At 38.6% G+C, this 13641-nt stretch overlaps 1 protein-coding gene across 1 annotated transcript; it reads left to right on the top strand.

The window, feature by feature from the left end:
• The first annotated feature begins 11856 nt into the window (after positions 1 to 11856).
• LOC103698131 (CBS domain-containing protein CBSX5-like) lies at positions 11857 to 13641 on the top strand. Its single transcript, XM_008780123.6, has 2 exons — positions 11857 to 12292; positions 12591 to 13641. Exons 1-2 carry the CDS (start codon positions 11964 to 11966, stop codon positions 13429 to 13431), a joined length of 1170 nt encoding a protein of 389 aa, XP_008778345.4. The 5' UTR covers positions 11857 to 11963; the 3' UTR covers positions 13432 to 13641.

Genomic DNA, 13641 nt, shown 5'->3' with positions numbered 1-13641 from the left:
ATCAGAGTAGGCGGACTCTTGCTATGAGTATCAAATAAGGATTGTAGAGCATAAAAGATGGAATGTTTTGTTGATTGCGGAAAAAATATTTGGTCTCGAGTTTCAAGCATTCAGTTGATTTACTCATGGAAACTTTGTATCCAAGTTTCAAAATTGTGATTTCGCTTTCTTTGTGCTTCACTCTTTTAACTTCATTCATGTGATTTTTCATCCAATCTCTTATATTAGAACAAGCTACTTCTGGATGGCCCTTGGCATCCCACCTAGTCATTACAGATAGGAAGACATGTCAGCATCAACTAAGACCTGATCAGTGAAACATCAATCCAAAAAAGATGCTATGAAGCAACTCTACTGATGAGGCAACAGGCACTTAAACATATAAGGACAACATACTTTCCTCTGATCTTCCACATTAGGAATCCAACAGCCTCATATTTGTTTCAAGGACCACTAGATCTCTGAAAGTAGTTTATGAATCATGCATTAGGGGTTCAAGGTGTGGTCCTGCCAGTTGGTAAGGAACCTCTTGATCTTTAGTAAATCTAATCAAAAGTAGTGTCTTGTTACTAAAAGGTGTTGCATTATATTATACTTAAAAAGATTTGTTCCAAAGAACATCTACAAAGAAGGAAAAAACAAACTTTAGTTGTTTGAGGTAAGAATACTGATATTTGCCACAATGAAGGAACTTTTGTGGTGTTCATCCCAGAGTTGCTTTGTTTACATGAAAAATTGCATGGAGTGTGCTCCCTTATCATAGAGAAATCTATTTCTTATGTTATTTTGGACTGCAGGTTGGCAAAGCAGGTTTGGCGACAGGATCACTCTAAGATGGTCAGTTCATCAGATAATATATCAGAGAAAGTGATGGTTTTTTGATCTTTGAAAGGAAGGCATTAAAGCCTGACCATTGTTTATGGGGATGATGGAGCTAGGTGGGGCTACCAGGTGATATCTGCAATGGATTTGCCTGACTCATTGCTATGAAATGGGAGTGTGAGGCATAAAGCTCTAGCCAGAATTGGCTGAACTGGGACCTGATCCTTCCTACCTCGTGGACATGCATCCTAGTATTCGTAGTCAGCTGATTCAGATGTTTCAGAATTTAGATCACAATAAAGAAAGATGGATCTCGTAGACTAGAAATATTTACATATCTATTACTTTTCATTTCGATCGATGATTTATGTGGCGCAAAGAATGTGCAAAAAAAAATAGCATCTAGGGAGAGACACAGAGAGGAGAATCCAAGTTAAACCATTCTTTCAGACTGGGACATTGTCAAATGACCAGAAGTTCAGACAAGTTAATGGTCAGAACATACAAGATTTGAGAAAAGATGCATGAAGGGTGCAAAAGCTTGTTTCCTTCTGTTCAAATAGAGGACACGAGTCCTCGAACACTTGTTGATTGCAATGTATAGATATCTTTAACTTGTTCTATTAAATTAATTATATTTTTCCTTTTTCTGAGGGTTTTAAAATTTGGCAATGTCCATGTCATAAGATTGTTTTATGTTGAGAATAAATGAGTAATGCTCAAGTTAAATATTGAAATTGTTAGGAAGAAAAATTCGGAAAACAATTAATGACTTATTTTTATTTTTTTGTTGTGCAAAATGGTGGAAATCTTAATATTTTTTTTGACAATTATTAGAAAATATATTTTGGAAAAATCAAAACCCAATAACAAACCAAAAACCCAAATCTGAAGCTAAGCTCAACTCGTTTGGTTCATCCATTTCATGTAACATGAAACTTTTAATGAGAGCTAATCATGGGCTGGACCTTGAGCTTAAACTCTATTCATTTTTAATCGGGCTTCGAGTCAGGCTCATGGAAACTTGATCTTTTTTTATACTCAAGCCCGATCGATAGCCAGTTTTACTACTAGTGCCAATGCCAATGGAAGTAGCTTCGTCCCTTGTAGTACAATAATGTATCAAACTATTGGTAAATAGAGAGAGAAGGTGGGCATTAGCCCTCTCCCAATGAGTCGAGATCCTTCTAAGGTACATGTTTTGCATAGTCTTAGATGGTCACCATGCTATTCATCTGGGAGACGGCTGCCTGCTATTCGACTTGGGACATGTTATGTTTAGCACAAGAGAATGCATCGTGTTTGGTCATGGAGATAAATGACTACTATGCATCTCCCAGATGGATGACACTGTAGTTTTTCAAAACTGTATGTTGAATTAAATTAAATATTTTAATTTTTTTTGAAAAATCCCTCCAAATTCAAAATTTGAATTCAATCCATGGGAGGAGCTTCTATTTTTTTTTGGCCTGCATCTGTTTTGACTTGGTCAATGGCTAAGTGTCAAGCATCCGCGCGCAAGCAAGGAGCAAACATGGAAAAATCCTCAAAGGAAGCAGGCCAAGACAAGTATCATGCATCCACGTGCAAGAGCAAGCATTGAATGGCCCCCAAAGAAGAAAGAAAGCATGAGCGGCTAAGATGCAACCGACCACAAGATCAAAAGAGCACAAGAAGACATGTCATCAATCTGCGGGAGGAGAGTCTCCTTCTTTTGACGCGCCTGAGCCTATATAAAGGGCTATAGGAATCATTTCAAATGCAATGAAAAATTTTTCTTCTTCCTATTCCAAGAGCGTATATAAAAAAGGCTCTAGGGATCATTAAGGAGGAGAAAAAGAAAATTTCTCTTCTCCTCATAATTTCAATTATTTTTCTGAGTTTCTTTTGAGCTATCTGCAACCGTAATAATGCTCTTCCTTTTTCCTAGAAGGCGCACTGACGGAGAAGACGTGGTTCTGTACTAGGCCGTCGTATCTCTATAAAATCTACGCCAGCGAATTCATGCGTAGGAGGCATGAACTTTTCTGGGACAGCGCGTCAGCGTGCTTTAATCCATCGGCCATCTTCTTTTATTTCTTTATTTTATTATTCTATTGTCAAATTAATTATTTGCTAGTTTATTTTTCTTATTTACTATTTTTGAATATTAAAAATATTTAATTATTGATTTATCAATTATATTTGTGTATCTAGGCTAACACTGTATAGTTCTCTGCAGTACAAAACATACACCATATAACATCCGAACTCCTACCCTAGTACTCCTTACTCCTCAAATTTTGGTGGAAGCAGGATTTGATTTCAGATGGTGCAACTATCAAATATTCACTGCGCGTTCAGATACATATCATTCAGTCGTTCCTCCATCATGGACATCATGTGTCCTAGCTCTTGCGGCGGACCTGGCCCATATATTTAACTCCCAAACTATACCACAACCAGCCATTAATTCCCTATTCGGCGGGACTCGGATCACGCGACCGTCACTGCGATATAACATGGTTAGGTGCCAAACCGTACTGAATTCGTGGCCTGATTCACTGCCGAGTTTGTTGCCCACCTACCATGCCACTATTGTACCATGCGTCCTTTCTTGCAGTCTCGGGCCCGTTATCATTGGAAATAAATGCCTAAAAATTGCTTTGTGTGGTATTGTAAAAAAATATTAAAAAAATCAGTAAATTAAAAAAAATCATATTTCAATCGAGATATGTGTGAGAATATGTATGGACGTGTATTTAGTTACACATCAGTTATTTGTTGGATAAATTTTAGATACTTATACAGGATTAAGAAATCCAAATAATACCTCCCGACTAGTCATTTTGAATGTGGTCCTGAATTGTTACAGTATATAATTTAGACCATCTTAAAAACATGATTCCAGCTCTACGTATGAATCTATGTTAATCTCATTCTCGAGGTATAATAATTCGACTTAGCTCAAAATCTTTTTTAACTAGCATGATTGCTAGAAGGCTTGATTCGAATAATTGGAAAGGAAAAAAAAATAAAAAATAGATTTTTAGTATGGATAATTGAAGAGGTGCTATGGTTCTAAGGTTATATGGTGTTTCGAAAATACCGTAACTTTTGGAAATTAATATTCTCTTTCAAAGAGTTATAACATTTCGAAAAAAAATTGTTTGGTGTGTGATATCAGATGTAAGAGAAAAAAAATTCTAAAATCTTTGAAACAACTAATAAATAAAAAATAAAAATAAAATTTTATTTTTAATATTTATTTTTTTATAAATTAAAATTCAAACAATTAGGCGTCTTCTTTACAAGCACGTGGTTAACTAGCCATGATAAAAGGAAGGCCTCTAGGATGTGGCAAATAAAATTTAGTAACTCATAATATATTGTAAATCTTTATGCTTTTGGAATGGTGAAAGTTGCCATCTAAAGTGTTAGATGAAACATGGTGACAAGTGATGTTTCATATATTATGAAGGTGTTTTGCACCATAATAGTGGCCAATCCATTCAATCTAATATAAACTTTAAAGATAGAGAATCTAGAATTAGAACAAAGCTATAGACATTCAACATATCTTCTCTCACCGCACATGCTCGAATTAACCCTAATAAGGTGTACCTGATAACCCCCACAGCTGACTCATCAAATAATCTCAAGCTTTGGATACCATAGATCACCCTACATCATAAATCCTATTGAAATCCATTATAATACAAATACTGATTGTTAGTTTGTCTAGAACTGCCGAGGACAAATTTTATCTGAAAACAAAATAATAAACATTTTGTTACCAGTAAAATGTCATTTTTCTTAATTAAAAATAACGATGCTATTTACACTAGTCTTTTATTAATTTTTTAGTTAAAATGGATATTCGAATTTGAAATAGATGAAGGATATAAACATCAAATAACGATTGTTACGTCCATTACTATATATATTTGCAGTCAAAAGTGTGCCATTTATCTTCCCACGGACAGGGAGCAGGACGTGAGAGCGAGGTTGTCGCCTTAACACGTGCTCCTCCGCTGTCTTTCGCATAAAAAAACATGAACAGGGGTTGTATCCTTCCCTCGAAAGAAGGATTTTCCTTCCTTCTCGCGAATCTACCGTTGGATCGCACAACGGTCGCTTCGAGATCTGTGCTGATGGTGATCAATGGTCTATATCTCGAAAGAAGATTGATCATTCTTTCGTGCGAAAGGTAGAGCCCGAAGCCCAAAAAAACGTAGCTTCGGGGGAGGTGCGGTCAGAGTGACCGCTGGTGCATCCCACGTGATGGTCCCATGCATGCTTGGTCCCGCTGCTTTCCAAATCTGCGGGGTTTGGTAAAGACTTGTGACTGCACCTTTTTTTTTTATGGCTCCAATGTCTTCCACCACATGATGATTAAAATATAGGTTTACTATATAATATTGTATATGATCCAAGCATGAGATGTTGTTTTGGATGAATAGGAGAGAATAATATCAACCCAAAGCAAGCCATGTGGAAGAGAAATTACATTCATCAGCCATAGCAAACATGAAACATGCATGCATGCGCATGTTTCTTTATGGTGGAGAAGTTTTCTTTACGGTTTTAGCTGGTCTAGATGGTTGGCCATCTACAAGCAATTATAATTAGCACTCGAGAACTATGGAGACATGCATGGATGAGCATGTATTGGCAGCATGGAACATGGATGAGCAGTTTGGTTGTCATAATGAAGCTTGACAAATAGTTCACCATTGGAGCATTTGAAGGAGGAAATTTTATTTTGTCATGACTATATATGGAGTATAATAAACCATGTATCAATAACAATAAGATAAGGGGGAAAAAAAGAGCTATTCATGTTTCATGTCAATATTAAAATTGCTCTAACACCTCATGCTGATCTTTAACAAATTTGTCAAGAGATTTGTTTCGAGTTTTAGAGAAACTGATAAAAGGGAGAGTGACTTCAACTCGTGGCAAGTATGCTCGAGGAGGTTTGTTGTGTCAAAGGTGATTTGCAAGTTTTTGCTTAATTGATTGTGCATTGTGTTGCAAATTTCTCTTCAAGATCAAACCATTTTTTGTTGTGACTTTTCTTTTTTTTATTCTCGCTCTCCTTTTTAACCATCGCCAAGATTTTGGCCGTCACCTTTGCTTCCTGCCATCAGCTTAGTGTCGGTATTTGCCATCAGCTTAGTGCACAGGTTTAGAAGCCTAGCAAAGAACTAGAGGCTGAATAATTGTTTCTTCTTTTCTTTTCATTCACCCACAAGGGGAAAGATATATATGGGGCACCAGGACAGCACACTTAGCATTAACTGATGAAACAAGAGGGGCCAACTTCTTTTGATCTGTTCTTAGCTTTCAGAAGGTCTGACTTTCTGTCGAGAGAGGACAGCTTCTTTTTCAGCAAAGGGAGTGTGGACACGACAGACCAATGGATGATTTCTGGCAATTCGTCATGACAGTTAGTCTCCAAAGTATAAAATAATATGTCATGTATGTTTGGCCAACTTACTGCAATTAATCCAAATGTCGCAAAAGGGCCATTTATTGCAACTGGGTTCACTTACATCATGACAGCATAATACTTAGCACAGAATGATGAAGAAAGAGGAGGGGACCCCGCCCCTCTCTAACCCAGCTCCTTTTGATTTGTTCTTAGCTCTCAAAAGTTCTCAAACTTCTTCAAGAAAGGGCAGCTTCTCTTTTAGCAAAGGATGTGTGGACATTAAAAGCCTAATGGATGCCTTCTGGCAATCTGTCATCGCAGTTGGTCTCCAAAGTATCGTCAGCATCTTCCGTGGTCTCTCGAAGGGTCTTTTTAGCTCTGGTGGAAGGAAAATGGCAAGTTCTGTGTGGGTGTGGACAAGCCAAGTCCTCGGGTTCTGAACTTTGGCACCACGCTAATACCGGCTTCCATGCATATATCTCTAAACGGTGGATACGGGCGTTTGGTATGAGATGATCGTCCTAGGATCAAGAATGATGTAGGTGGAGGTGATAAGATCACCACGTTTGGTTGCACCATGATGATCCTATGTGGCGGTGATCTTAAATCACCTCCACTCCTCAAATCATCCTCTAACTCGGTGATGGGATACCCGTCCTTGAGGTCGGAAATCCAAGATCACCCCACGGTAGTGATCCTGGGTTGAAAGTTAAAGGTAAAAATACCCTTCAAGTTAGCAAAAAAATTGATATATCAATATACCATTAATATATTATGTCAATGATATATATATATATATAATGTTAATATTATATATTATATTAATTATATGTATCATAATATAATCTATTACAAATCATATTATTATCCTATTATTATTGAAGGATAATTTTAAATTCTCGTAGAAATATATTATTATATTTTATATTTATATAATAAAAATATTTAATATATTACTATATTACTCCTATTTATCTTACTTTTCTAATCAAAATAATTATTAATATTAAAAAAATCTATTATAAGTATAAATAAAAATATTAATTCTATAATGAAAAATAACATATTTTTATAAGATTAATAATTTATAGGAGTAATAAATATATTTTTATAGAATATATTAATAATTAATATATTGATAAATATATTAATATTTTATTATAATATATTTTATATGATTAATAAATATATAATAAGGATTACTAAAAGTAGAATATGTCACAAAATTATGGAGCTATTATAGAAATTAGTATATTGACTTACATTCTTAATTCATGAGAATTAAAAATACATAAAAGATCCATCTATGATATATCAAGGGTATTTGTGGTATTATGTGGTCAGTGATCTTGGATCCCCGTATCATACCAAACAAGTTACTCATGGATATCCAAAGATTTTTAATCACTGGACCATGGCCTACCAAACACATTGATCTTAGATCACCAGGGATCAAATCACCCCAGCATTCGAATCACCGGAGATCTTAGATCACCGTGGTGATCTAGTTGGGGTTACCAAACGCCCCCTTAATGCTTGGGGATTCACCATGATTCTTTTCTATCCAACATTTCTCTTTCAAAAAACTAAAGATCTAGCAATCATTTGAGTAAAGTTGTTGGCCACATTTCTGTCTCATGGCCTTAGCTGCCAATCAATCAAACATCACAGTCACAGAGCTTGTGATATCGACGTAGAATATGATTGCATACCAACTCATTGCGAAAAAACTGAGGATCCAAAGTTCAGACTGCCAATGGTTTCCCATTTTTTATTGGTAAAATAGATGTATAACCATTACTTCCACTCAGTCACCCAAGAGATTGGGAAGCCTCGGTTGATGAAGCAGTATGAATTATGGAAAGATTGTTCATGAAGGATGAGCCATTTGAGTGGTGTTTTAGAATGTCATGGAGATCCCACAAATCGTTGCGCTTCAGCAAGACCCCACTAGTTTTTGCTGGCGCAATATAAACTTGCCCACACAACGAGGGCTTTGTGTTTGTGGTGGGAGGAGCTCAGCAGTGCAAGACTCCGTGCTATTCTTTGAAAAATTTAGCGCAATGGAGCTTGACTTCAAGATGCAAGTAATCCTAATCTGAAAAAAGCTCAAGGTTACTGCAATGTGCTACAAAATTATGGTATTTACATTATTACATATTATCAACAATTTAAAAATTATGATATTACAAGATTTAGCATTTTGTCACTAATGAATAATAGAAGTCCTTAAATTATGAAATTAAAAATTTCTACATTCTGCAGAATAATTAACTTCATAATTTTTTGTCTCTATGATTTTTTTTCTTCTTTTTACGTAATGGGTAAGCTTGCATTTTCACTATTTTCTTACAACTCTAAATTTCGAGTCTTCACTTGTCATTACCAAATATCCTGTAAATGATCTTGACTCCTAAAATCTAAATATCTAAATTTATAATACAATATTATAATGAGTTTTGAAGTTAAAGCCCTCCAAATATGGCTCCTTTCTGAATCATATATCTAATTACCAATCGGTTTTTGCTCAATCAATTAGCATTTCTCTCCTGCAACTTATAAATCAACTCCTGGAAAATATCAGCCAACAAATCACTCGACATGTTATACGTACCCTGACATGATGCGCTCAAACCAGCACTCACCAAGAAATATCAATGGAGTTCCACATCAACCTAATAAGCTGTGGAAACATAAGATTTTGTATAGAGTTGGACTTGCTCCTCTACAAAAATAAACACATCTAAATTCTAAACACTCCAAACCCCAAGATAATCTCCCTTAGCATCCCTTGTATTTAAACTATTCAAGATCAAAATAGGGATGAAAACTCATCTTATCATTCACCGTACATGTGCCTTCGGATTTGAATTGGTCCACTAGATCTTGTCCATCTAATAATTTCTCGTAGAACAAGACTTGATGCGTTAATATAGTCTTGGCCTTGATCCATGAGGCTAACAATTCTGCCACATCATTTGCTATTTGTGTAATTTTTTATTAAAGAAAGTGATATCTAGAGCAACAAAACCCTCATTAACAAATAAATGTTAAAAGGGCTCCACTATTGAAACCAAAACAAAAGGCAAAAAAAAAATCTACTTATTGAAACACTGTTATATATTATTATTAGGTTAACATTTTAAGCTACATTTTTTACATCTTTGAAGGTTAGGCATCTATGGATTTACTTATTGTTCTAACAAGTTTACAAATATATGTATGCTTTTGGTACAAAATTTATGCAATATGTGATTATATGCCATTCTAATAGCCAATAATAATTACATATGATAATATTTTACAAGAAACCTAATCTCTCTTTAGCTTCATCCAGGTGTAGTACAGTTGTTCATAACAATTCTGGTGCATGCATGATCACTTTTCATTAATTCATCAACATTATTAAAAAATAAAAAAACATAGAATTTTCTTATAAAAAAAATGCCGTTCGCATGGTAGTTGTAACGTAGTTCGCTTTCTAGAGACCACCAATCTTGAAGTCCACGCGAATCCATGCGGCTGCGCGAATAAAAAAAAAGGGAAGAACAGCAGCCGGATAAATGTGGGCTCCTCCCTTTACCCCGTCCTTTTCGCCGTGTCGTAGATGAGAAAGTCCAGATTAAGCTGATCCGTTCGATTATTTGACTCGTGGAATCGAGACCGTTGATACGATGGACCCCACGAAAGTGGGTGGACCCAAGGGCCCCCAAATTAATCCAAATCTGACACGTCGACTGATTCACCCACTTTTTACAGCACCAAAAGCACACGCTCGGGGCCTCGAAGAATTCCACAAGACTGTCATTCCAAATACTGGTGCTCCTCTATTTGGACCGTTACCGTTATTTAATAGTCCGGGCTTGGTTAAACTAATTTGAAAATAAAATAAATAGCCCTATAATAGCAATTATTTCAAGGTCCAAAGATGATCACGGATAGTGAAAAAATAATAATTTTATTAATTCACACAGCAATTTATAAGCTATTAATTTCTCAACCTATATAGATTGCTAAACACTTAGAAGAAATCCTCTTGTTGTTGGTTAACTAGAGCATAGAAAATTATACTCATGTATCATAATCTTTATATTTTCTACTAGCTTGCCATAAACTTCTCGATACGAGTCTCGATATCTAGATATTTCTATTTTCATGCATGGCTTATCAAGCAAATTCTTTCAATATTTGTATTCTTTAAATATTATATATATTATTTTATAATAAATATATTTTTTACATTGTCAAAATTTGTGTATATCTTAAACTCTTTCTATATCGATTTTAATTTTTTAGTTAATATGGTATCAAAACTCAAGTTATTGAAGATTATACATTTCTATTAGCTTCTGTCTCTATTAGCTCATAAATCAATTATTAAATAACATCTATATTCAATTTAACAAGCATATAAAAATATATATAAAACAATAAATGGCTATTCATCAAATTTTATCTTTCTTAAAATAAAATAAATCCGATGCCCCAAATAATGATGAAAACAAAAAATAATTACTAAATACTAATAAATATTTATTTTTTATTGATGTATAATGCAATGGATGGCTTTCAGAATCATTATAACAGCCTCTGTAACCTTTAACGGCCATTATTCCACAAATTGCTGTCATCCCATCCCATCCGCTGTAAAGAGTGGTGCAGGCGTGTACGGTGCTGATCCAATACGGCAGCAGCGTACTTTCTGGACCCGTTTGTCCGACCGGCCTCGCGACTGCACGGATTGGTGGGCGCGAACGGGTTCTGCCCGAGAGGATTTGGTCTTTGCCTTTCAAGTGGGATCGCTTTTTTTTATTATTATTATTTCGACTGAGCACGTGCAGTATTTGCTCTTAAACACCAACTTCTACTAATGTCCAAAATTATCATCTAAATAATGTCTTTTTGCATGTAAACACATTCTATATAATATGAAGGTGATCCATCGATTACCGAGAAGTGCTCGATTTCTAAAAATATTGCATGTAATGAATACTATCCAACAAATAAGTTAAAAATAAGTACTAATGTTTATGATTTTTCTTGCTAAATACAAAACAACCCCAAACATTAACAGCATTACATCCAAACTTATGTAGACATAAACTATATTTTAGATGACGTGCACCATGTGGTAAATTATATTGCAAGTAAATAATCACAGCTGTGATTCCTGCAACCATACATCGAGAGAAACTTTTGATAGATTAAATATATAAAAATGAGTGGATGTGATGCTTAACTCTATACTACATGCAGTGTACGCTATAATTTTTTAATAAAAATATCTTAAATTCAGATTTAATAGTAGAATAATATTTATTTTAATACTATTTTACATATTTAGTTCAGACCCATGCAGCATTAAAGTGTGAACTGAAGTTCATTAAAGAAAAATTGTGCACTCTCTCAAGCTCCTAACTTTTTCCTGCCCAATCCGCTGGATATTCCCCGGGTTGCCCGAAACTAAAGAGATTAACCGGCTCGACCGTTTCCCTCGCCCATCCTCGCCCGTCGAGTTAGTCGCGCGTCTCCTTCTGCGCTCTCATTGCACCGGCTGGCACTCGCGTCCCACCGGGCACTCCCGGTTAACCCCCCTTTAATTCTATAAATACTCCTCCTTTCCCTCCCCCGTCCACCCCGTGACCTCCTCTTCTTCCCCACAGAGAACAGAAGCCTTCTTCTCGTCCTCCGGCGAGTTTTTCTTCTAGGGTTCCGCCGCAAGTGTATGGCAGTGAGCCTTCTGCAGTTTCATGAGGTGTCGGACCTCTGCATCGGGAAGCCGGCGGTGAGATCTCTGCCGCCGTCCGCCACCGTCCGGGAGGCCCTCCTCGCCCTCAAGAGAGGCGGAGAGAGTTTTCTCAGCGTGTGGGTCGCCGACCGGGCGTCGCCGGAGAAGAAGGCGTGCGCCGGGAAGGTCTGCATGGTGGACATCCTCTGCTACCTTTGCGCCGAGGAGAACATCTCCTCGCCCGCCGCCACCCTCGGCGCCTCCATCTCCGCCCTCCTCCCCTCCAAGGACTCCTCCCCCGTTCGCCGTGTCGAGCCGCATTCCTCGTAAAACACTAACCGCCACCCGATCTCTCCATCTCCGATCTTTTCTCTGTTCTTAATCTCCCCGATCACGGTTTCTTCGGTTTCTTCTCCAAAGTTTTCTTGTTTTCTTTCGTTTTCTTTGCAAATTTATTAGTTCTTGAATAGTTCTCAACTGTTTGCTTTGAAAAGCTCGATGGGATTTCTCAGTTTTCTCTAAATTTTCAGCCTTTTCGCCCAGTTTGAGCTTCGATTACGTTGATTTCTTTGTGCGGTTTTGTTTTGGTTATTTAATTTGAACCTTTTTCTTTGGGATCGGCAGCGTATTGGAAGCCCTGGACGTGATCCTAGACGGAGCCCAGTGCCTGGTGGTCCCCATCCGCTCCGGCACCGGACGGAAGAAGCTCCTCGGCGGCGGCGGCGGCATCGGAGCGGCAGACTTCTGCTGGCTGACGCAGGAGGACTTCGTGCGCTTCTTCCTCAACTCGATCGCCCTGTTCTCCCCGTCGCCGGCCCTCTCCGTCTCCGACCTCGGCATCGTCCGCCCTGCCGCCCTCGCCGTCCGCCCCCACGATCCCGCCCTCGCTGCACTCCCCCTTATCCGCCGCGCTCTCGCCGACCAGACCTCCGTCGCCGTCGTCACCGACGACGGCAAGCTCATCGGCGAGATCTCCCCCTCCACGCTGGCCCACTGCGACGAGGGCGCCGCGGCGGCGCTCGCCGCCCTCTCCGCCGGCGACCTCATGGCCTGGATCGACTGCTCCGGCTCCCCGCCGGAGGCCACCGTCCGGGCCGTCGAGTCCCGGCTGAGGGATAAGGGCATGGCTGGGATGATCGAGCTCCTCGAGGCCGACCTCTCCCCGCCCTTCTCCTCCTCCTCCTCCTCGTCCTCCGACGAGGAGTCCGGCGAGGCGGTGGGTCGGCGGCCGCGGAGGCTTCGGTCGTTGGGGAGCTACTCGGCGAGGATGGGGCGGCGGTCGGAAGAGGCGATCGTGTGCCACCCGGGGAGCTCGCTGGTGGCGGTCATCATCCAGGCCTTGGCCCACCGTGTCAGCTACGTCTGGGTGGTCGACGACGAGTACGGCCTCGTCGGCATCGTCGCGTTTCCGGACATACTCAGCGTCTTTCGAGAACTTTTACAGCAACCTTTTGAGAAAGAGTAGTTGGCAGCAGAAGCAATGACAAAAAGTGAGAAGCGCGAGTCTCCCTGTACCGAGTTCATGTGAGCTTCCGAAATAGCTGAGCGTTAAGACTTATTTGTCTCTTTATGCATGTAGAGGAAACGAAATGCCCAAAAAAAAAATGTAGTTCGGGTTTTGTCTGTGTAGGCCTTTGCTGTTACTTCTGATGGAAGGTTGCTAAAATTAGAATTC

The sequence above is a fragment of the Phoenix dactylifera genome, chromosome 10 (genome assembly GCF_051530095.1).
Source record: "Phoenix dactylifera cultivar Ajwa chromosome 10, Ajwa_hap1_PhDact_Kaust_v1.1, whole genome shotgun sequence".
In the NCBI taxonomy this organism is placed as follows: Eukaryota; Viridiplantae; Streptophyta; class Magnoliopsida; order Arecales; family Arecaceae; genus Phoenix; species Phoenix dactylifera.
The sequence above is the reverse complement of the archived record's forward strand: the minus strand, read 5'-3'. Positions and strand labels throughout refer to the sequence as shown.